Source organism: Oncorhynchus gorbuscha, linkage group LG02, assembly GCF_021184085.1.
Source record: "Oncorhynchus gorbuscha isolate QuinsamMale2020 ecotype Even-year linkage group LG02, OgorEven_v1.0, whole genome shotgun sequence".
Lineage (NCBI taxonomy): Eukaryota > Metazoa > Chordata > Actinopteri > Salmoniformes > Salmonidae > Oncorhynchus > Oncorhynchus gorbuscha.
In genome coordinates, this window is record NC_060174.1 from 17602325 (window position 1) to 17627619 (window position 25295).

The 25295-nt window shown below is 40.6% G+C and overlaps 1 protein-coding gene across 4 annotated transcripts in view; it reads right to left on the minus strand.

Moving 5' to 3' along the window:
• LOC123998029 (homer protein homolog 3-like) overlaps positions 1-25295 on the minus strand; it is a 41257-nt gene that overhangs the window by 13466 nt on the left and 2496 nt on the right. The window contains exons 1-8 of one of the 4 annotated variants that reach the window (XM_046302868.1): positions 24385-24947; positions 23784-23834; positions 19430-19586; positions 13819-13950; positions 13605-13712; positions 6792-6800; positions 3571-3707; positions 2071-2227 (exon numbers count right to left, since the gene is read on the minus strand). In XM_046302868.1, the coding sequence (XP_046158824.1) occupies positions 2071-2227; positions 3571-3707; positions 6792-6800; positions 13605-13712; positions 13819-13950; positions 19430-19586; positions 23784-23806 (723 nt within the window). In that variant the 5' untranslated portion in view covers positions 23807-23834; positions 24385-24947. Of the gene's footprint in view, positions 1-2070; positions 2228-3570; positions 3708-6791; positions 6801-13604; positions 13713-13818; positions 13951-19429; positions 19587-23783; positions 23835-24384; positions 24948-25295 lie in introns of those variants that run through there. The other 3 variants (XM_046302851.1, XM_046302877.1, XM_046302860.1) reach the window with 3 other exon arrangements.

The following is a 25295-nucleotide window of genomic DNA, read 5'->3' on the forward strand; positions in this document are numbered from 1 at the left end:
TAGTTAAATAATTATACATTCCTAATTTCTTCTTTCTGCAAGAGTTGGATTTTTCATCCACAGTTGGCCAATCCACCATTTGTTGTGATCTTAACTCCAACCCTCGACAGATTAACCCATCTTTCCCAGAATGTCATTTTGTTATTTCCTTTTGCAATACATTCCTCCATTTACTGTGATGTCTTACAAGGCTCCTGAACCTCCCTATGTAACATTTCTACTGATATTACCCTAAAATTAAATACTTTACCCAATAGTAAAATGATATTTCCCATTAACTGATCGTGGTTTTTCAGATCCCCTAACAATACAGTTTGCAGGTCCATCTGAACTCTGATATTATGACATAACAACCATTCCGGGATCAGAATCCAAAAGCGATTCACCGATGGACAGTACCAGAAAATATGTTCTATTGATTCTGTTTCCTTGTAGCAGAGTCTGCACAAGGCTGACTGTTCAATGCCCAATATATTGAACGTTCTTTTTGTAGAAAGTATTTGTTATAATAGCTTAAAAATTGAAAGGAACGGGTTGATGTGTAAATTTTGTTTGATATCGTCTCTTCCAATTTAGTGGCAAAGCCACGATGAGTTGGATATCATTTTATGTTGAGCATACACCTCCATACACTATTAGTTGCTTGTGACAATTATACTATCCTTGTTTACGATGTCCTTTATAAATATTATACCCTTCAAGTACATTTTTTCCAATAATTATTTTGTTGTCGTCTTCAGTACATTAGAGTTTAGCCAGTGGGCTGTAATATTAAATATCCCTTTTCTGGAGGATGAAATAGATTTTTTTCCCCCGACTCTGTATGACTTTTAAAAAGCAGGATACTTTAAACATTGGCAATCTACGGAAAATGTAAAGGTTTTAAATCCGCATAAAGGCAAAGCGCCCACTCTTAAACATAGGATGGGCCTCTCTTAGTCCCTCTTTTGGTGTGTCTGACAGTTTTCCATTTATATATGAGTAATTAAAACATGATAGTAATGGATCTTTCAGTAGTTAATCAAAATATAGATACATCTCTATTGGAATGCCATTAAAACAAGGGGTTTCCCCCTTCAAGAGCTGAAGGATTCATTGCCATAGAAATGTAACTGGCTAAAAGATGAGCCACATTTGTGGTACTGGTTATCTCAGATTTGAGTTAGTTAACTCCTCAAACTACATTCATAGCAGTTGTGTTCGGTACCGTTTAAGATTAGAGGACAATTTTTTTATGATCATGGCCTTATTATCCTCAGAGGAGGAAGGGGAGGACCACCCTACCCAGTGAATTTCATTTTTATTTTTATGAAACAAAAAAAAGTTTGCCTTTTTAGATAAAACTATACTAAATACAATGAGCATACCAAACATGAGGAACTCCTTCCTAATATTGTTGCGCACACCATCGTCTTTCTCTCTCTTTGAGTCAACATTTTACGCAGTGCTGGCTAGCTGTAGCTTATCCTTTCAGTACTAGATTACTTATCTGATTGGATGGACAACATGTCAGTTCACGCGGCAAGAGCTTGATAGGTTGGAGAATTGTTCCGGAAGTCATCATAATTACTGTGCAAGTCTATGGAAAGGGGTGAGAACCGTGAGCCTCCTATGTTTTGTATTGAAGTCATTGTACCCAAAGGAGAACGGAAAATAGTTGTCCTCCGGCTACACCATGGTGCTACCCTACAGAGGGCTGTTGCGGCTACTGTAGACCTTCATTGCAAAACAGTGTTTTAATCAGTTATATGGTGGTGTGATTATATTTTGTATAGTTTTATCTAAAAAGGATAACTTATTATTATTTTTTAATTCACTGAGAAGGACACCTACATCAACCCCCCCCCCAGAAAAAAAATCAGGAAATCTAGCCCCTTTAACTGCCACGGGACCACTGATCTTAAGTATATCATCTGCTGATGCTTTGAGATGGATCTCTCTCATGGTCAGGATCCTACTTCTAACACCAACGTGGCAAAGGGATACCCATTCAACCATTATGCATCTAGATCTTTTGTAGCTGGGACGCAGACAGCCAGAATAGCAGTGGTCTGTCGCCATAGCGCTTACCTGATCTCGGAGCCTCTCAGTCTCTTCCTGATACTCAGCCAGCTGTTTCTTCCACTCCACCACACCAGTGTTAGCCTCGTGAAGCGCCGCCACTAGCTTAGCGTTGCTATGCTGCAGGGTGAACAGCTCTGCCTCCAGGTTAATCTCACATATGGACCTGGTGGAAAAAACAAATCAGAAGATAAGTGTACCATGATTAGACAAATCAGGTCATAGTCAGGTTTAAATTATTGCTCACCAAGTGATATAGAGAGCTATTCAGGGGCTTTAGCATGCCTAAATGTGTGACTATTAGATTCAACGGACAAGAGCTTTTAAATAACATGAGGGAGATGGGAAAGTTACACCAGTCTTCTAAGACCACCATCTATGGCCACAGGCAAAAACACCCTCCATACCGTTTCTAACCGTCTGCCAACTACCAACCAACTCACCATAGCAACAGGCACTAAAAAACATACAAGACTCATTACAAGCACGAAAACGACAAGGAGGGGCTGCCAGCGAACATGGGGTGTCAAATTGTGTTTTTGTGTGCTTGTGCGGGATGGAGGGCAGACTGGTGTCTGAAAGGCTCTGTGGTAGAGCCTCATTAATGACCTTGTTTTAAGTACACATGACTCATCCTCATTCAGTAGTCAGTGGGATCCTGTCAGTGGGTTCAACCTCCCACTGACAACAACCTCCACAATAGGAAAAACCGTACCGCCTTGAGCCATGACTTGATTTAGCTAATACATTTCCACAGCTAAAACACAGCCCATTCTGTACATCCTATATAGAAGTTATTATCTAATGGTTTGCTTAAAGCAGTAATCTGTTCTAAAAGGGCTTTGCATCTGCCATTGTGATCACATTTATGCTTTCGCATCACAAGTCACTGAACGTTAATCATCATTTGACACATTAGCGCAAACGCTGCCCTAGAAATCAGATGGGGAATGCACACTACGCCTGGCGACACAATGTGATATCTGCTCAGTGACTCACTAGGCAACGCAACAGTTGCATGACAACACAAGACAGTGGGTTACAATAGGCTACATTAAAATGTTACATTTAATAAAATGTCACAGTATGCCACAATTACAATAAAATGTCACATTCTGGCACCAGCTAATATGGGTTTAACGGTGATTTGAAGACACCAATGTGACTTCACAGAGATCGTGGCACATTAATAACATTTGGAGAAAGATAGTGTGTACAGTATGCTTTTGTCATTCATATACAAGACATGGGAAGTCTACAGTATATTTATTTAACCTTTATTAGGTCAGAAGACCTCTTTCCCAAGGAAGACCTGGTGAAAATCTCAATTGCATACTCCTCGTGTCCTCTCTCCTGGGTTTTGAGAAGGAAGTGAGGAGAGAGGACGCAAAGAGTATGCAATTGAGATTCTCCTCTGGCCATCGTATAGAATGAGTACGGTGGCACAATGGAAGTAGACCTGACTAAGAGCTGTTTGGATCTCATTGAGCCTTGTTTCCGTAACATTACCCTTCAGATAGCATCTTCTTGATGCGCTCCTTCTCTGACGTCAGCTGCTCCATGTCGGCGCTCTTGCTGCGGAACAGCTTTTCCTCGGGCCCATTGACAGTCAGCAGCGGCGGAGAGTGGCGGTCCTCTGACAGCTCCTGGTGTACAACCGGGACATGGTTAGTGACATGACGGATGTGTCATCGAAATGGGTTACCTGTCAACTCCAATCTTACTGCATGTCCAACTCTTCTTTGTTAACTTGCCTCACAATGAAGCTGACCACAAGTACTCTACATTATGAAGGGTAGGGGTGGCCAATCAGCCTCCTGGAGAGCTACTGGGTATGCAGGTTTTTGCTCAAGCCCTACCATCTAACACACCTGCTTCTACTAATCAGTGGCTCATTAAGACCCTGATTAGCTTAATCAGGTGTGTTACAGCAGGGCCAGAGAAAAAGCCTGTGTGACTCAGTTGGTAAAGCATGGCGCTTGCAATGCCAGGACTGCGAGTTCGATTCCCATGGGGGACTAGTATGAACAAAAACAGGATGAAAATGTATGCACTCACTTCTTTCTGTAAGTCGCTCTGGATAAGAGCGTCCGCTAAATGACTCAAATGTAAAGAGGGTTGGCCACCCCTGATACAGGGCATCACAGAGTTAACAGCCGATTGATTGTTTTAGACAAACCAGCTCTCACTTGAATATGTTTTAAATAAAACTGTAACCGCTCTATTAAAGTAGTGAATGAACAAGTATTGTGTCCATCTCATGTGTCTTTCTGAACTAACACAGACAGCACATAAATAAAGAGATAGAGATCTACCCATCTGGTAAATTGGTCCACCTGTTAGGGTAATTAAGAAGACAAATGCTTAAAATAAAGATGGAGCATATCCTAGTGTTCCCATTAAAATAAAATAATTTTTGTTATCGGAAATGGGAGAGAAATTACTGAATGTGTATTTGTCATAGCTACTTCCCTGCCAGTTGGGGTATGACTGGTTCTATAATATGACAGATACAGGGTAGCTCAGCGTTTGTGATGTGAGCAGACATGTATTGTTCTTGAGGGACATTGAAACCTAACCCCTCTTGTTAGCACAATAAAATGACAGTATGAAGATGAAAGGCTGTCGCTATACTGTACATTCAAACACCTCATCCAAACGACCGGGTGGCAGCAGAACTCCATCTGCCAAAATTAATTAGGTCATTCTCAGCCACCATATCCATGGCACAGGTTCAAAGTTGAACAGCCAACCACGTGGAGCCACACAGCTGCTAAACGCCTTACTTTGTAGAGCATAGAGCAGCATATGGCTCTTTCCTTTTAAAGTGACTTAAATTCAAAGGAGCATTCACTGAGTTACAATGATTCCTTTCATTTGCTTGCCAGTGTATATTGGAAGACAATTCTATGTACTGTACATGAACAAAGCAGTTTATATAAGGATTGCTTTGTTCTACTACAGATCTCACAATTTGCAACAGAAGAGCTACATGTGATATTACTAAACAGACTAAGAAACTTCTAGCCTATTGTGAAGTTAGCTTTTTTTCTTCGTAGACCAGCTCTCATGTCTTGGGGCGGCAGGGTAGCCTAGTGGTTAGAGCGTTGGACTAGTAACCGGAAGGTTGCAAGTTTAAACCCCCGAGCTGACAAGGTACAAATCTGTCATTCTGCCCCTGAACAGGCAGTTAAACCCACTGTTCCTAGGCCGTCATTGAAAATAAGAATTTGTTCTTGACTTGCCTAGTTAAATAAAGGTTAAAAAATATATTTTTTAAAAAGTCTTCATTTTGTGTTGGCAAAAATTTGCTATGGCTCAATTACACTCAAGTTTGTGAAACCATTTTCCTCAACATAGGCTGAGGAACAAAATCCAACCAGCTCCAAGCTCCCCCCAACAAAAAAACAGAGATAAATTGGTTCAAGTCCATCTCTCTCTGTTTTTTTCTCTGTGGCCAGATAGAAAACCAAACCTGAAGTCGACAAGTGCAGAGTGCTTCTGTGAGGCATTGCACCCCTACACTCAGAAAAGCTTGTATTATAAATTTTTCTCAGAGTCGGCCTGTCTGTATTCCCACACAGTGTTCTATTTTTACGGCCTAGCCCCTCTCTCGCTATCCTTACAGTATCCAGTATATGGATAACAAAATGCACAAGGCCAGCATTTAAAACGGAGCAGGCGCTAGCTAGATCCAGAAGAGAGGAGCAAGAAATCAAAGCTAAGACAACTCCACACACCAAAGTATATGGCTAGGGAGCACAGGTCTCTAAATTATTCATACTGTGGATCATGTTGTTTCGGTAATAATGGATTACAAATTTCCAATACTTTTCCCTCATCATTGACTAACGCATTCCAATTGGAGCAAGCGCAAACATAAGACAGTGATACACGGTCCAATGCAGCTGTTTTTATCTCAATATCAAATAACTTTTGGGTAACAATGAAGTAAGTACCTTACTATAATTGTTTTCAATTCAAATGTTCATTAAGAAACAAAAATAACTTCTTAGAAAATAGCCATTTTTCAAACAAGAATTTTGCTAGGACTGTCTGGGTGTGGTCTGAGTGGGGAGGGGAAGACTGAAAACTATCTGTTATTGGCAGAGAAGTTTGGAACCCTCTTTCTTATTGGTCTATTAACTAATTGTGATGTCACCAGGCAGGCCAAAACTACATCCCACCACAACAGGCTGAAATTTCAGGCAGTATTTTCAGCTCTTTATAAACTAAAAGGGTATTATCATAATTTTCACAATATCACATTATTGTTCCAACCTCAGTGTGAAATATAGCTATATAAAAACACAGGAAAAACACATTTTCGACTTCACTAGAACTTTTTTTTTTAAAAGCTTAAAAAGCAGGATAGCCAATTAGGGTTGGTGTTCAAAGGATTATATCTCAAGTGGAAGATTTTCCCTTTAACTGTACAAACAGATCATATTTGACCATGGGAATATATCCTTCCTTCTGTTTCCCTATGCTCTCCAAATCTGCCCTCACCATACAGTAACTGCATTATTGATAACAATGGCACATTGAAACACTTGAGCTTTTCTAGGACAAGAGGCTCTGAACTCCCAAGTCCCATTGAAAATGCATCATGAAGTAGGCCATCTGGGGGACGTGATGGGGACAATGCCTTTGGAATAAAGAGCAGTGAGTGTGCTCTCTCTGTCAGTCGGCAGCAGATAGAAGAGCGGTGTAATAGACATGACACTCACCGGAGAGATCTGTGAGATCAGCAATCCCATGGATCATCAGTGGCAGCGTGGCAGAAAAAAAGGGTGGAGGGGGGGGGGGGGGGGGGGGTCAGAGAGAGGTGTGTTTTCATGAACAGAGCATTCAAAAAAAAATCTACCTACCAGCAATATTTCAGTGTAAAGCTTGGTTTGCTCCACTGCACACCATTTTGTGCAAATAAAAACAAAAGAGTTGCTGGTTATTTCAGCTATTCACATGATATGTAAAATGGTAGTTACTTTATATACTGAGAATCCTTGAAATAAACATTGCTATATTTAAGCAATAAGGGCCAAGGGGTGTGGTAAAGTATATGGCCAATATACCACGGCTAAGAGCTTTTCTTAAAAATGTAGTATGCTTTCTCTTGCACACTCATCTTCTGCACATCTATCACCCCAGTGTTTAATTTGCCATACTGGAATCATTTCGCCACTATGGCCTATTTATTGCCTCGCCACCCTTATCCTACCTCATTTGCACACACTGTATATAGACTTTCTCTATTGTATTACTGTATGTTTGTTTAATCCATGTTCCATGTGACTGTATGTTTGTTTATTCCATGTGTAACTGTGTTGTTGTTTGTGTCGCACTGCTTTGCTTTTATCTTGGCCAGGTCACAGTTGTAAATGAACTAGCCTACCTGGTTAAATAAAGGTGAAATTTAAAAAATACAAAAATTGGCAATTTCAACTTAATTCATTATCTCCAGCACCAAACCAGTGTACATACAGTATGTGAAAACAGCGTGGTTCTATGATCTGTCATTAAAAAGATAAGCTCCAAGAAAATGCTTCTCTGTGACATCACAGGTTAGGATTTAAAGTTTTTTTTTTTTAACAAACAGTGATTTTCTAAACCCGCCAATGAGTTTCTAGCCAGAGGGATGGTATTTTCTTGCTTCCCACACTGTTTTTACAATGTAACTTTTGATGATGTCATATGATAGACGTTTTTAACTTAATATTTTTTTTCTACATAATGTTGTAATGCGACATTTTCACATACACTTCATGGCCAAAGTACGTGGTCACCTGCTCGTCTAACATATCATTCCAAAATATCAAATCAAATTTGAATTGGTCACATACACATGGTTAGCAGAAGTTAATGAGAGTGTAGCAAAATGCTTGTGCTTCTAGTTCCGACCGTGCAGTAATATATAACAAGTAATCTAACAATTTCACAACAACTACCTTATACACACAAGTGTAAAGGAATGAATAAGAATATGTACATATCAATACATGGATGAGCAATGGCCAAACGGCATAGGCAAGATGCAGTAGATGATAGAGTACAGTATATACATATTAGATGAGTAATGTAGTAATGGGTAATGTAGGGTATGTAATCATTATATAAAGTGGCATTGTTTAAAAGGACTAGTGATACATTTATTACATCCCATTTTTAATTATTAAATGGCTAGAGATTTGAGTCAGTATGTTGGCAGCAGCCACTCAATGTTAGTGATGGCTGCTTAACAGTCTGATGGCCTTGAGATAGACGCTGTTTTTCAGTCTCTTGGTCCCAGCTTTGATGCACCTGATAGCGAGGTGAAAAGGCAGTGGCTCCTTGGTGATCTTTTTGGCCTTCCTGTGACATCGAGTGGTGTAGGTGTCCTGGAGGGCAGGTAGTTTGCCCCCGGTGATGTGTTGTGCAGACCTCACTACCCTCTGGAGAGCCTTACGGTTGTGGGTGGAGCAGTTGCCGTACCAGGCAGGTGATACAGCCCGACAGGATGCTCTCGATTGTGCATCTGTAAAAGTTTGAGTGTTTTTGGTGACAAGACAAATTTCTTCAGCCTCCTGAGGTTGAAGAGGCGCTAATGCGCCTTCTTCACCAAAGCTGTCTGTGTGGGTGGACCATTTCAGTTTGTCCGTGATGTGTATGCCGAGGAACTTAAAGTTTTCCATCTTCTCCACTACTGTCCCGTCAATGTGGATAGGGGGCTGCTCCCTCAGCTGTTTCCTGAAGTCCACCTCCACCCTGTAGGCTGTCTCGTCGTTGTTGGTAATCAAGCCACTGTAGTGTCGTCTACAAACTTGATGATTGAGTTGGAGGCGTGCATGGCCACGCAGTCATGGGTGAACAGGGAGTACAGGAGAGGGCTGAGAATGCACCTTTGTGGGTTCCCACTGTTGAGGATCAGTGGGGTGGAGATGTTTCCTACCCTCACCACCTGGGGGCGTCCCGTCAGAAAGTCCAGGACCCAGTTGAACAGTGCGGGGTCGAGACCCAGGGTCTCGAGCTTAATGACGAGTTTGGAGGGTACTATGGCGTTAAATGCTGAGCTGTAGTCGATTAACAGCATTCTTACATAGGTATTCCTCTTGTCCAGATGGGGTAGGACAGTGTGCAGTGTGATTGCGTCGTCTGTGGACCTATTGGGGCGGTAAGCAAATTGGAGTGGGTCTAGGGTGTCAGGTAGGGTGGAGGTGATATGATCCTTGACTAGTCTCTCAAAGCACTTCATGATGACGGAAGTGAGTGCTACGGGGCGATAGTCGTTTAGCTCAGTTACCTTAGCTTTCTTGAGAACAGGAATAAATAATGGCTATTAATATGGAGTTGGTCCCCCCGTTGCTGCTGTAACAGCCTCCACTCTTCTGGGAAGGCTTTCCCCTAGATGTTGGAACATTTCTACGGGGACTTGCTTCCATTCAGCCACAAGAGCATTAGTGAGGTCGGGCACTGATGTTGGAAAATTAGGCCTGGGTCGCAGTCGGTGATCCAATTCATCCCAACGGTGTTAGGTGGGGTTGAGGTCAAGGCTCTGTGCAGGCAAGTCAAGTCCTTCCACAACAATCTCGAAAACCATTTCTGTTTCACTTTGTGCACAGGGGCATTGTCCTACTGAAACAGGAAAGGGTGTTCCCCAAACTGTTGCCACAAAGTTGGAACCACAGAATCCTCTAGAATGCTCTAGCGTTAAGATTTCCCTTCACTGGAATTGGAAGCCTGAGACCATTATTCATCCTCCACCAAACTTTACAGTTGTCCCGATTCATTCGGGCAGTATACCGTTCTCCTGGCATCCACCAAACCCAGATTCGTCTGTCGGACTACCAGATGGTGAAGTGTGATTCATCACTCCAGAGAACAAGTTTCCACTGCCCCAGAGTCCAACGGCAGCCAACTTTACACCAGTCCAGCCGACGCTTGGCAATGCGCATGGTGATCTTAGGCTTATGTGCGGCTGCTTGGCCATGGAAACCCATTTCATGAAGGTCCCTGACAAACAGTTATTGTCCTGATGTTGCTTCCAGAGGCAGTTTGGAACTCGGGAGTGAGTGTTGCAACTAAGGCCAGACAACGTTTATGCGATACGCACTTCAGCACTATGCAGTCCCGTTCTGTGAGCTTGCTTGTGGCGCCTACCACTTCGCGGCCGAGCCGTTGTTCCTCCTAGATGTTTCCACTTCACAATAACAGCACTTACAGTTGACCGGGGAAGCTGTAACAGGGCAGAATTTTGATGAACTGACTTGTTGGAAAGGTGTCATCCAAAGACGGTGCCACATTTGTGCCACGTTAAAAAGTCACTTAGCTCTTCGGTATGGGCCGTTCTACTGCCAATGTTTATCTATGGAGATTGCGTTGCTGTGTGCTCGATTTTATACACCTGTCAGCAATGCGTGTGGCTTAACTAACATAATCCACTCATTTGAAGAGGTGTCCACATATGGTATTGTGCTGGAGATAATGAAAATGAAGTTAATAAGTGGTGGAGTTGCCCTTTAAATGCCAGGATGTCATAATCAATTCGACTTCATTTAGTAGAATTCGCTGCACACTATTGAGGAAGAGACTCGTCTTTCGAGACACAGGTGTATTTGACAACAGCTGATAAATCAGCTGAGGGGACACACTGTACCAAAATGAACGAATGGCAGAAATCAACACAATAACGTATTAAATGACATTCTCAGTAGGATGAGTATAGTATGTTGATATTTGTTGCTTACTGCATTCATTTTTACTAAACAGTACATTCTAAATAGTATGTAGTATGTAGTTAGTAATAGTAGTAGTTAAAAACATATTTCGGACACATCTATAAAGCTTTCATAGTTATGCCACAGACATGACAGAACATCTGCCATAACCTTAATGACTCAAGTCAATTACCATCATCCTTCCATGATGTGGTAACATATTAGGACCGCTGTGTCCATGCTTAATGTTAGCAGATATTTCTTACATTAACGGGCACCACTTGTGTTTAGAGCACAAATCAATACGCACTGTCATATCTACAAATCAATGCAAGAGGTTCTGGAGTGGATTCATTCTGCCTCTGGCTAGTCAGCCATAGCCAGGCTCTGTGTGAATATGGCTCAAAGTATAGGGATGAGTGCAGTCTAGATGGAGGAGATGAATGGGTCTGTGGACTGTACTGTACAAAGAAATGCGCGGCACTCCAGCCAGTTTCCTAGGTGACCCCATTACAATTACATGAATCATTCCCCCAGGAGCCAAAGGAATGTTCCTCTGGTCACAAAGGACACGGGGGCATAGTTTGTGGAACTAATGAGATAAAACAGGGTGAAATCAGATCACATCCAAATAAGCACCGCTGTAAATCAGCACCGCTGTAAATCAGCACCGCTGTAAATAAGCACCGCTGTAAATAAGCACCGCTGTAAGACGTGCAGTTATAAAACGTGACCCGAGAATATCAAACAGGTGTGGACCAGGAAAGCTATAAGGAAGAATGCACATCATTTTTTCTGTTGTATTCTTGGAGTTATGTCACATTTAGGACTACGCCTACAATGTCGTCTCTGGGCTATTTATTCTATACTGACCATTGTTTATAGCACATACAAATTATTTGTCAATAAAATCCCTTACACTCGTGGGAATTGGCCTATATGGATAGGGCTGAAATCTTCCTTACAGAAGACATATGGAAAGCATATACATAACCATGGTAGCAATTAAAAGGAAACCGTTTGGAGATTATGGGAAAATGATTAGACTAAAGGTGAGAACACAACAGTTCACCTGACAAGACTGAATAACAAACTCTGAATACATTCAGTAACATGAGAAGAATATTCTTGGAAGATTTGGGGTATATGCAACATAACACAAAAATGTGAGTGAGAGGTCTAGCTGGTGTTTCCATGTGGCCACACGCACCGCTCCAAAGTGTGCACAGTTACTAAGTCATTTCAATGCACTTTTATGACTCAAGAGTGTCTTCAACTATAAAGTGCTTTTTTTGTTGTCCTAGCTGTGCAGTTGAGGAACTAGAGCAAGCACACTTGTAGTTGTTTTGAACACTGAGTAAACAACAGTAAAGGTGTAGAGATGTAGGGCAATCTAAAAATGGCCCATTTTAAATCGCAATTTGTGTCAAGTAGGCATAATTTGAAAGCTTGTTCTATTGCCAACATGACTAGCTAAATTATCAAATACGTTTTTATAGTGTTAGGCTTTCACAAGACAATTCAGACATAAAGATGGTAATTTTTCCACGCATAGAATGGAGTCAGGAGTCATGGTATAACACCATGTCATCTTGTACATCAAACACAGGCTCATTCTGTTCAGGACAACCCAGGGTATAACACCATGTCATCTTGTACAACAAACACAGGCTCATTCTGTTCAGGACAACCCAGGGTATAACACCATGTCATCTTGTACAACAAACACAGGCTCATTCTGTTCAGGACAACCCAGGGTATAACACCATGTCATCTTGTACATCAAACACAGGCTCATTCTGTTCAGGACAACCCAGGGTATAACACCATGTCATCTTGTACATCAAACACAGGCTCATTCTGTTCAGGACAACCCAGGGTATAACACCATGTCATCTTGTACATCAAACATAGTGATCATACAGGACTGTAGACAGTATGGACACTGCTTCCCGTTGACTAGTTATTTTCTGAGGGAAAAAATGGCCTTCTACTCTTGGCAGCTACTCATGTTCAATGGCTTCACACCCCCCCTGCTCTCATGAAATGCATGTTGCTACAACAACGAATAATCAAAATGGCCTTAACAAGTTTATCAAACAAAGGATTCCAATTTGCTGAAATTAATTGGACGAGCGATTGAGTCAGGTCGGCTCTGTAACAATGAGCTGTATAACAATGTGATTTCCAAATGCAATTAGTTTGTATTTACATAGATTGCATGGTGTATAAATTGTATCTCCCACCCACACAGGCTCAAGGTGTCATTATTGATACAGCAAATCCCTCAAATGTAATCCAGTGATAATATATCCCATATTAATTCCCCATTCCCAAGAAACAAACACCATAGTTCCTTTCAGCAAACAAGAAAATATTTTGAAGAGTTGGACATTATTTTGGAAGGTGTCCATGAATGAACTTAAAAGTTATTACACTCAAAATTATATCACCCAAAGGAGGCTATCTGGTTATTTCAACAGTTAGTGCCGTAGATATCCTAGGAAAAAAAATCCCTTTATATATATGACTCCGCCCCTCTCACACTTCCCCATGAGGAGGCGGCATTACAGTCACTCCGTTTAAATTGAAATCAGCCTGTTTCCGCCAACCATCCCCATTGTTCATGCATGAAATCCTTTAATAGGGTTAACCAAATGGGGAAATAATAGAATGGTCAGACAGAGCATCTATCTAATCCCAAGAGAATCCAATGTGTCTAAAATAGATCGTGTGAGTGTTAACATTCATATGGTCCTGAGGGTAGCACTGCTAGGCCCTGTGCTTATCTGTCATGCCTCAGCAGTTAGCTTATGGGGCTAATTGAGCAGCTGCAGTTCCAGACCTCACCTGAGGGGCAGCGATATTTAGCGCAGGGTTGATCAGTTCAAATTTCTCCTGGGATTTCACCCTGGCAAGACGTGCTGCCTCCTTCACTTCCTTGAACTGGTCTGAAAACTAGATAAAAGGAAATAAAATAATCAGAACGATTACTCAACAAGTGCATTAGAAATGTGTTCCTTTTGAATTTTCAACTAATCTAAAAACATTGGCGGTGACTAACCTGCTGAAGCTGTTGCTCGGTGGCAAAGCCCAGTCCGTACACGGTGTTGGCACGGCTGTCAGCCCACTGGCCAAACTTCTGGGATGTTTTGGTGAATGTCATGTTGGGGGTGATGGTGCTGTTGATGATGGCCTGTGATGTATGTCAGAGACCGAGGCATAAATCAACTGTTTATTTCTGATCAGCAAAGCAAAGCTTCACACATCACTGTATGATTCTGTCACCTTGCCTGGGGCCTACTGATAAGGAATCCACAGAGAATAAACAAAAAAAACATTACCAACAGATCAGACAAAGGCATTATTGTGCAAAATGCACTGAATTTCAGACGTATCAAAAGTTCAGTTGCCCTCTATAACCAGGTCAACCATTTCAGTGAGCGAGAACATAAGACATTTTGAATTCTCATTGAACATTCAAAGAAAATAGACAAAGAATACATCCACTCGCTCCAGAATTGTCAGAAACCATAGCAAAAGACTAATAATGTAGTTTTGCGCACTACCATTGAAGCATCCTTTGTAGGACAAGTTATCCGGGGGGGGGGCATGGCTATAAAATGTTACATGCTCATTAGTCAATATCAGCCGAGCTACCATATAATGAGAGTTTGTGTGTGTGTGTGTGTGTTGGGAAGCAGCCACTGCCCCCAAGTCATCAAGTTCAATACCCTACCCCATCCTGTTAGTCTGCCCTGTATGGAGCTCATGTGTGCCCGATTGTGTCTTTTACCCACTCTGTCATGTATGGATATTGCACGCGCCATGTATCCAAACATGCATGGCGAGAAGCAGTCACCGGGCGGTGGGCGTAGCAAGCTACTTGGTTTAAATATCAACAGCACTACTACTGCCACAGCAGCATAACTCTTGATTAACACTAGATTTACATCCATTTTTTATCTTGTTGGCTGATGGCCTAAACACAGCAGCACTTCATTTATTTCCTTACAGAATCATAGTGGTGGGAATACATTTGTCAAAGTTATAGAAACACTGCCGTCTGTCCGGAAATAGATGAAATAATTCAGAATAGGCTATTACATCATGAATAGGCCTATAATTTAGCCACAGGGGATCAATAGCTTTAAAAAAATAATAATATTGCCAAGCTGTGGATTGTTTGTAGCCGAATAATAAGGCAAGTGCAGCAAATCTGTCAGTGAACAGTATGAACACAAAACAGGCCTTTCGCAATATTTCAAATACAATCGCAGGAAGGTTGGAAAATAAATGTCTCCTTCTGAAAATACTTATTTGTCTGCTGTAGACTACCAAAATATTTTATCAATAGGCCTATTGAGCGAACGTTGCTTTACACAAAGTAAAACAAGATAGATATGTTTTTGGTACAAGTGCATCGGCCATCTCAGGCGAGTGATCAGCAATGAAGAATTGGGGGAGGGGTGAATCTGAGATCAATAAACATCGTTGGGTGAGTCATTAAAATTGGAAAGCATTTTTAGGATTATAATTTCCTCCTCATATTGTAGCCTACAATATGTGTCTCCACACACCTAGGCCATTGATGCCATTGATGGTTCAAGACAAGGTCGTTTTAATTGATCTCAGATTCCCAGTTTGTCAGTGTGAAGAATGTAATTTTGATCGCGGGGGAGGCACTAGTGATGTCTGCAGTTTTCTATTTGGCTATTTGTTTCAAGTGTACTAGTCTAGAAATAAATCTCTCTGCCAAAATTCGTCATCTCTCCCATGTCTTATTCGACTAGCAGTTGTTCTGAAATGTTTATTTATTGCCTACATTTTACTCCCTCCCCTATGTTTAATATAACACACAAATTAATTAACAATTTCGGTTACCTATCCTGACGTGAATTATGGAAATTAGAGGGGGGGGGCTTTTCTTGCCTGCCGAAATAGTTCAGTGCCCTCCACTGTTCTCTCTACCCATCCCTCAATCCCCCATCCCATCCTGCTTTTCCCTCTTATGGCTTTTCTTACATTTTTTAAATACACTTTTTCTATTAGTTTTTAAGAATGTAGGTACAGCACTAATAAAATAATAATAATAATACATTTTCAAATATGGGCAAAAAATAAATATATAAGTCAACATGAGTGCATATCCAGTAAAATTATAATAGAAAAAAAGATAAATATATGAATATACATTTATTTAAACAAAATTATGACAATGTGCCTCCATGAATAATCCCCTTCCCAATAGGACACCACCAGCACCTCCACTATCCCCATCAACCCCCCCCCCCCCCCCCACCCCCATCCACAAAACACAATAATAGTAATAATAGAAATTAAAATAAATTATATACATCCATACATACAACAGATTCACAGGACACTCAACTTATCTCTTTTCCTACATCAGATATGCAGGTGACATTTCACCTGGGTTGGCGCCCCCCCCCCCTTGGGTTGTGCCGTGGCGGAGATCTTTGTGGGCTATACTCGGCCTTGTCTCAGGATGGTAAGTTGGTGGTTGAAGATATCCCTCTAGTGGTGTGGGGGCTGTGCTTTGGCAAGGTGAGTGGGGTTATATCCTTCCTGTTTGGCCCTGTCCGGGAGTGTCTTCGGATGGGGCCACAGTGTCTCCTGACCCCTCCTGTCTCAACCTCCAACCTCCAGTATTTATGCTGCAGTATTTTGTGTCGGGGGGGCTAGGGTCAGTTTGTTATATCTGGAGTACTTCTCCTGTCCTATTCGGTGTCCTGTGTGAATTTAAGTGTGCTCTCTCTTTCTTTCTCTCGGAGGACCTGAGCCCTAGGACCATGCCTCAGGACTACCTGACATGATGACGCCGTCCCCAGTCCACCTGGCCGTGCTGCTGCTCCAGTTTCAACTGTTCTGCCTTATTATTATTGGACCATGCTGGTCATTTATGAACATTTGAACATCTTGGCCATGTTCTGTTATAATCTCCACCCGGCACAGCCAGAAGAGGACTGGCCACCCCACATAGCCTGGTTCCTCTCTAGGTTTCTTCCTAGGTTTTGGCCTTTCTAGGGAGTTTTCCCTAGCCACCGTGCTTCTACACCTGCATTGCTTGCTGTTTGGGGTTTTAGGCTGGGTTTCTGTACATGACTTTGAGATATCAGCTGATGTACGAAGGGCTATATAAATCAATTTGATTTGATTTGCACCTGGATGACAGCACATAATCAGCAAGATGGAGATGCTCTTCATCCGAGGGAATGCCTGCCCATTCTCGGATGTCAGATCATCCGAGATGATCACATCATTTACATTCCAGCCCTTGTCAGCTCCAGATTTGACTACTACAACTCACACCCTGCTGGAAACCCTGCATTCTCAGATTCACCTCTGTTATTAATCTCTATATTGTAATCAATAAAGTGTTTCAAAATGCTGTACTTTTATTAACATATGTTCAGATTATTCCTGAGAGAGAAGGGGTGTAATATCTCCAGAAGGGTGTGTGGTACCCTTCCTCACCCATGCCAACAAGATATTACTTCTTGTGGGGTCGTTGACTTGAAAGTAAGTATGAGAGTACAAGTAATGAACAATTAACCTACTGAAAGTATACTGACTAAAAGGCAAAACAGAACTGTCAAATTATATTATAGCTGTAGAAAAAAAAGAGGAGGAAGGAAAGCACTACTAATAATATTATAGCTGTTTTGTTGTATACTTGCGAATTAGATTCTTAAGTGTAATATCATTTTGTTGGGGAAAACTGAAATGCCCATCAAATGTTTCCCCAGTTTGCTGAATGTGTTCTGAAGGAGGAGTCGATTTTCTCTTTTCAAATACGGACAAAGATGTTAACATCATGAGAGAAGAAATAGCAGTCACTCTCCTCCAAAACACTGGTACGTTCAATGTCTAATTTAATACCTCTGGCCTGCTCGTCTCCCTACCACTGAGGAAGTACAGTTCCCGCTCAGCCCAGTCAAAACTGTTCGCTGCTCTGGCTCCCCAATGGTGGAACAAACTCCCTCACGACGCCAGGACAGCGGAGTCAATCACCACCTTCCGGAGACACCTGAAACCCCACCTCTTTAAGGAATACTTAGGATAGGATAAAGTAATCCTTCTCACCCCCCCTTAAAATATTTAGATGCACTATTGTAAAGTGGCTGTTCCACTGGATGTCATAAGGTGAATGCACCAATTTGTAAGTCGCTCTGGATAAGAGCGTCTGCTAAATGACTTAAATGTAAATGTAAATGTAATATAATTGTAGATAAAGACATTTGTGTGGATCTTTCAAGGTCATCTTTGATCCAACTTCTGACTAGATGGCCATTAAAACAGATGTATTTAAATAATTATGTTACAAGAAACCTGCACTATTCCCTTGTTCCCTGTTGACTCAGAAAAATACTTGTAGAGACGTAAGACACTAACTGGGTAATTGTTTGTTCACTACTAAAAGCACATTTTTAGGAGTATGAATTTGTATAGCAGTAATATTTCTAGAAGGTATTATCATCCTCTTTGTCTGATAATGAAATAATTGTAATTCAAGAAAATGTATTTAATGTTTTAAATATATTAACATTTAAGTGTGCCAGGCCGTGCAGTGCCAAGATAGATGGGGAGGGGAGAATTTAAGCAGGCAAGAAAATATCCTTGACGACCCCCCCACACTCTAATTTCGCTAATTTTGTGGCTAGTCAAATACTCTCTGTGGCACACATCAAAGTCAAATACTTTCTATAGAACAAACACGTTAGGATATGCAACCAAAATTAATAATTCATCTATGTGTGTTATATTAAACAGAGAAGGGAGTAAAATGTAGACAAGCAATAAACATTTCAGAACAACTGCTAGTTGAATAAGACATGGAAGAGATGAGGATTTTTGGCAAAGAGATCTATTTATAGACTAATACACTTGAAACAAATAGCCAACTGAAAACTGCAGACATTACTAGTGCCTCCCCCGCCATCAAACCAACATACATTTTTTTTTTTAAATGCAGCCTAACGTGAACCAGAAATCCCAACTAGCAAGCAAGTCGCAGCAATGAAGAATTGAGTGTGTGCGCGTTCACGCAAAGGGTAGGGAGAATTTTGTCAGGAGGGAGCTTTTCGGCACAACACCGGTACCACAGAACTCCCCAAGTCACCCCCCTCTCGTGCTCACTTTTTGATCCGGCAGCTCCCAATTTACAAATTAAGCACTGAAAACTGGTAGTCTAGACTTAAACTATCCACCATATACTAAAATATCCACACAAGTCACTAGCCAGATGCCATGAGTTAGAAGATTATGAATATTAGGCTATATTATTAAGTTACTATTTAAGAGCATTGAAGATAAATCACTTGAAAATATATATTGAACTAGCTAACTAGCAGATTTACATCAATCATCAACATTAATGAACAATTTGTGATGAGTGAGTGTGTTGACAATTGTTGCAGAAATAAATAGTTTTTTGATCCAAAATGTTCATGTTCGCTACAATAGGAATTTTGAGATATGAATTCTGAAAGTTGTTAAAAAAAAATTTAGGAGGGGTCCAGAGGTGTCTTTTTTTATTTTGAGCACCTGCCCCCTTAAAAGGTCTGTGCACAGCACTTGTGCTACTCAGCTGTTCAAACATACTGCAATGAGGACATGTTGCTAAGAGTGAGCCAGCAGGGTTCATATCTCACCTTGGTGCCCCCCACACTGATGATGCGATACACAGTCCGGTTGGCATCGTAGAAGAAGGAGACGGTGACTGCATGCTTGCTGGCAGGGAGCCAGTTCCTCTTGGTGGCCGGGTCTATCTGGAAGACGTGTGCTCTGGCACTGAAGATGGGTTGTTCCCTTCAGGGAAGACACACAACAGTATTTAGCATTAGCAACACAAGACTGTCACTCACTGTCATTCCCTTCCAAGACAAGTAGGTGAAATGGAGGATGTACGCTAGAGGGGTATACTACAACCAGAAATAACTATTGATTTTCTGGCTCATTAAGAAATCTAAGTTTAGATATGTGTTTTTGGTTGTTGAGTCAATTAGACCATGCCCATTTCAAGCTCTCAGACATTCCAAAATGGATGATAATTATTTTTGCCAAGCCTCTGGGTATTGTTGTGGATTTAGGTTAGGAGAGAGGCCATCTGTTAAATGAACCATCAATCGATTGGGGTTGGATATTACAATAAGATGTTGTGGATAGCTTCAAACACATTAAAAGAGAACGCAACATTACACAACTAATAGAGTTTATACAATGCTATTATATGTAATGTACTGTTCTCCCAACGGTTCAATTAGCTAGCTATATTGACTTTAATGAGCACAATGTCCAAAATAATCTTTGTACTTTGTGAAAGGAAAAGGGGAAAGAACAATTCAGTGCCTTGTTCCCTTTCACTTGGATTCCATTGAAACCAGGAGATAGGCATAGTAATGAAGTCAGGATGTTTTCAACCATGACCCCAAATACAACAACCCGTATGCTTAGCAAGAAGTGCCCTTTGTAAAACTATGGTCAGATCTAATTCGAGTTTGTGTTCAAAATATCTGAGGAATGGTTCTGACAACAAAAACATTTAAAAATTGAAACAAATCACAGATTAATGACAAACCAATCTGGATTTCAATCGAGGTTCTCACTTGGCTACTTCTTATTTGTTTTTGACAAGGAGGAATAACTGTTTGGATGATTATCACAACATGGACTCATTACAGAATTGATCTCCTACTTGGCCTTTCATCATATCACTTTTAGTCTGTCTGAGAAAATTACAACTGTTATTGGATCTCAGAAGGGAAATGTATATCAGTCATGTTGCGTCAGGTTGAGACTTGATGATATGCATAGATTAACATGGATTAACATGGAGCCCAAACCGAGGCCTCAGAAGGGAAGGCAAAAGGACCGTGGAGAGTAGGAGGCAGGGGGAGGAGGAGGGGTGACAGTGATACACATTGTGGGGCACATTCTGTGCAGCCCTGCAAGGTCAAGGAGGAACCTGGGTGGAAGTGGGAACCTCAACCCACCACAATGTATTCTACTGAGACATTTACGTTATGTTTGTATTCTTATCTTGTTCTATTTCTTATTGTTGTTGAATTCGTCAAGAAGGAACCTGCAAGTAAGCACTTCATTGGACGGTATATACCATGTGTATCCTGTACATATGAATAATAAAACTTGAAAACATCCATTCCATTCTCCGCCAGTGTTGTACAAAGCTCTATTAGCCTCTGCGCTGCCATGTCGAACCAGCCTTACAGTGTTGTGCACAAGTATCCTAAAGACGAGGTAAATATCGCAATGACATTTTCAATGCAACATGGCTCCGTAAAGGTCTTAATACCATCCAGGGTTGTCCGGATAGATAATAAACCTACTTTATATAATATTCACTCCCTCTCCCCTTTTACACATAGATACATACCCTCACTCAAACATGAACTGAATGGCATGTGTGTACAGTATTACATGAAACTGATTAATGGAAAAACAAGTGTGTACTGTATAGCTCGATACAATACATTCCAGAAGCATGTTGGCATTGACTAGTCTATACATAGTGTAGTCTATTCTATAAAACATACAGGGAATGATTGAAACAAACAAGTTGGAGCTGTATGATCAGCAGGGACAGTGGATGACTAGAAAGGTGAGTGGGACAGCAGCTGCTGGCAGACAGCTGGATGAGGGAGGGAACTGCAGGAAAATACTATTCTCTTGGCTTGCATCCAAGGCTAATATCCCCACTTATCTATATTTCATCACCTTCCCTGTGCTGTACGCATGCCTATATCCTATAAATTAATCTAAATGTTTCACAACAATAAATTAATCATGGGCCTTGTGTCTGGCCAAATCACTTCTGTGGGAATCAGTGACATTTAGGGCAAATGGAAAAAAGGTCCATCATGAGCGGAGGGTTAATGCTGGCATCGGGCCAGACCACCAGCTTTCAACCTCAGATGTACTTGACAAGAGAATGTAAAATTCTATATAAATAGCCAAACACCCTCTCAGCGAAAAACAAGTGCATGAAACAAAGAGCATTGTGGTAAAATGATCTAACTCTCAACTGACTGACTGTTCAAATGTAGACTTCAAACGTGTCACCTTGTTAACAAGCCTGTGAAACAACAAACCAAGTAGATTTAAAATAGAATAAGTAATGCAATTGCATGTTCTCTGGTGCATATTGAAGACTTGTGTGTAAAGAAGTCCAACTCTGAACCTTTCGCAGTGAAGGCAAGTGATATCGATTGTTTCTTTCTGGAGTCAGTTTCTGCATTTACATTTGACATCAGCTTCTTGCTCAAATTCTGAGTTCAGATTTTAAAAACGCACTTTCCCAGTGACCCCTGGGTGTGTGGGTTCATCCAGAGACATTGGGTGTCATCACTGGCTAATCCCCCTCACTTGTCTTCATCTCACGCTTAAACTCTCTCAGTAGTTAATCTCGCAAAGCCACTGATCTGAAAACGACCCCCTATATGAATCAGCTGCCTAAAATGCCCATGAATTAGTTATTCTATAGTCTTTGAAAGCTTAAAACTGTCAAAAAGCTCTCTGTATGCAATACCTAAGAAATATAAAACCAACACGTTCCAAACTACACTCCATGTGGTATGGAGATCTATTTAATGCGACAAAGGACATATTCCATGGGGAAAATGGATTGCAGAATACTACAGGTAAACTATTTTAAACAATGGTTTTATAAGAATCCAAATTACATACTTCATGCCAAATGTATAAAATGTCTCCAATATACTACCTCTGATTCTTTGAAAATATCTGATGATTGAGAAAACACTACGTATTAGAGAGAAACTCATTTTGACTGAAGTTCTCCTTTAAGTGTTGGGCAATTCCACACAAACAGAATGATGCTGAGATTCCAATATTTCACTTTATGCCAAACAAAAAACTATAATTGCAAAGTTAAACAAATCATACAACTCCATGCACAAGGATGACTTTAAAACATGTCTACTGAAAATTGTACAAAAACACATTTACGTGTTTTTCAAGTATTATTTTTTAAATATTATGCTTTGCAATCATTTGACATACATTTTAAAGTGACAAATCTGAGTCTTGGCATCATTCTGTTACAGTGGAGTAGCCCAGTTTCATTCCTATGACCCCCGTAGAGACGAGTGAGCATCATGTCGACATTCCTGAGCCAGCGAAAGTGTCCGGCCCAGTTCAGCAACATGACACTGCACAACTAAATACCAGAATAGCACAGTGGAAACGCTAACTCATAACTACTCATCAAGAAGTCGACATCTCAGCTCACATATCGTCTTCTATCAAGGTGCTGAAGTCTCTCATTCTTTAATTCACACATTCTTCTCCTGGGACCAAACTATGGGTTCTCATCAAATGGAATTCTCAACAACTCACAAAAATGTTAACAATACAACATCGCCTTTCGCTAAAGAACCAGGAAACTTGCCAAAACTTTCTTAGCATAATCTTCCCTTGTATTAACTTCAGGCTCTAAACTTGAAAGTCATTAGGCTCTAGGAACACATGCATGTCTGACTGATACATTTCTGTAGTCAAGAAACAAAGGTGATTGGGAGAGAGAATATTGCATGCATAAGCAATAGCAAAAACAGCATATAATTCTCCTTGAGCATTAGGCTATAGGCCACAAAAGACTAATTCATGGCATATACAGTGATCATCTTTTTCGAATTTTACTCAAGGTTGCGCCATACAAAACAGCTCATATTTTTGGAACAATTGGTTTAGGCGCAATGCCTTAGACACAATGCAGTAATTTATGAGGACAAAGTCATGGTAAATGCATTCTTGCGCAGAAACCAAACCTGCAGATTACGACAGGCAAGACAAATCCAGTTTGTACTTCATTATGTACTGTAGGTGTTCTAATACCAATGTTTAGCAATGGATTATAATATCACAATAGATTTGATGTGACAAGATGGGGGAATTGGGGGAGGGTTGTCGATGAGGGGGTACTTTTTGGGGACAGAGTAAATGGACAATGAATAAGCACCATAATACCTTTCTCTGTGTGATGGATACATTTTTACAGTTCAGGGAAGGCTCCTTTTTCTGTGATAGAAGTAAAAGAAAACACACCAATTTAGACTTTTTGTTGAAGTGGAATGAACTTCAAGACTGCTGTTTTTTTCAGGGCAAATGAAAACAGAACGAGTTAGTAAGTGTTTGACAGTGTGGAACAATGTGGCCATAGTCACGGTGAACCTTTATATGGTCATGAGTGTAGGCTGAGGGCTGTTATCAAGGTTGAGGACATTGAAATGAGGTGAATTGAAAATAAATATAAAATCATTAAGAAAATAATGTAGGTATTTTATGAACAAAATATTTAGGAAATGTTTGTGGGTCAATGCATAAATATACATTACACCCTAGCTTGAGTTTAGATCCCTGTAATATGGATATAGTCAGCTAATTACATCCATACATTTGGGCGATAACATGCCCAAGTTTACAGCATATTTCAAATCAAATTCATGCATTTGGGTCATTTACATATACCACCTTTAACTCATCCCAAACTTCACTTTTTGTCCTGGCCTTTTCAAAAGATTGTAGAGAAAGCGCAACTTGGTTTGAGAAACTAGAAAGCTGCACTCACCCCATATCGTTAAAATCTTCCTGTCTCCTTGCAGGATATAACATTCCAGTTTTATCTCAATCGATAGGTAATCTCTTTCTCTATTATTTTCTCTTTCTTTTGACTCCGAATAGAATAACAAATCGTATCGCAGGTCACTGTAAAGTGAATTCCTTTATAATTGTGGAGTAGGCTACGTTGCATTACATTTCTGGAACACGGAAACCAATAAACGTTCTGAAGGAAAAATAACTTGAAACCATTTTAAATGTTCCCAAATGTAGTAGCTCGGTTGTTTACAATCAATTGTTAGAATACAGCTTTCCTTTGTCCGTATAATATATCCAGCGAATCCCGTTCTTTGTCACTCTTTCTTTGTGGTTGCACAATAATCTTGTGATTTAACGCCTCTCAAAATGCGAGGGAACTATTCGAAATTCTACAAAAGTACAAATACGTAGGCTGCTCCCCCTGATGAGTGTCAACCCACAGTAATTCAATTCCTTCTGCAATCTGCATTTTGTTGTTCTGCCTGCTCTGTCCATTCTGATCTGGATTAACGTTCAACACTTCCATGCTCAATTTGAATTTGAGACCCTCTCTAACACCACCTGCTGGTTGCTATTTGGCGAATCAAATGACATTGCCTAACCCACTTCACACCATTTGAAATGTGAAATATAATATTCCAATGGCTTGCAGGCTGACTTGAAAGCACACTCTCCACTTGTAATGAGGTTTGATTGAAATAATGGCATTAAAATAAGTATATTTCAAATGATTGATGGCTGAAATCAGGAATACATTCACATTATGGGTGTAATAGATCATTGCAATTGCTGCTTGGAATAAAAATGCTCTGGCTATAAAGGTAGACTTCAATGAGAAGGAAATCAATTGCTGTACTAAGTATGTTTTTTAAAATGTTATTT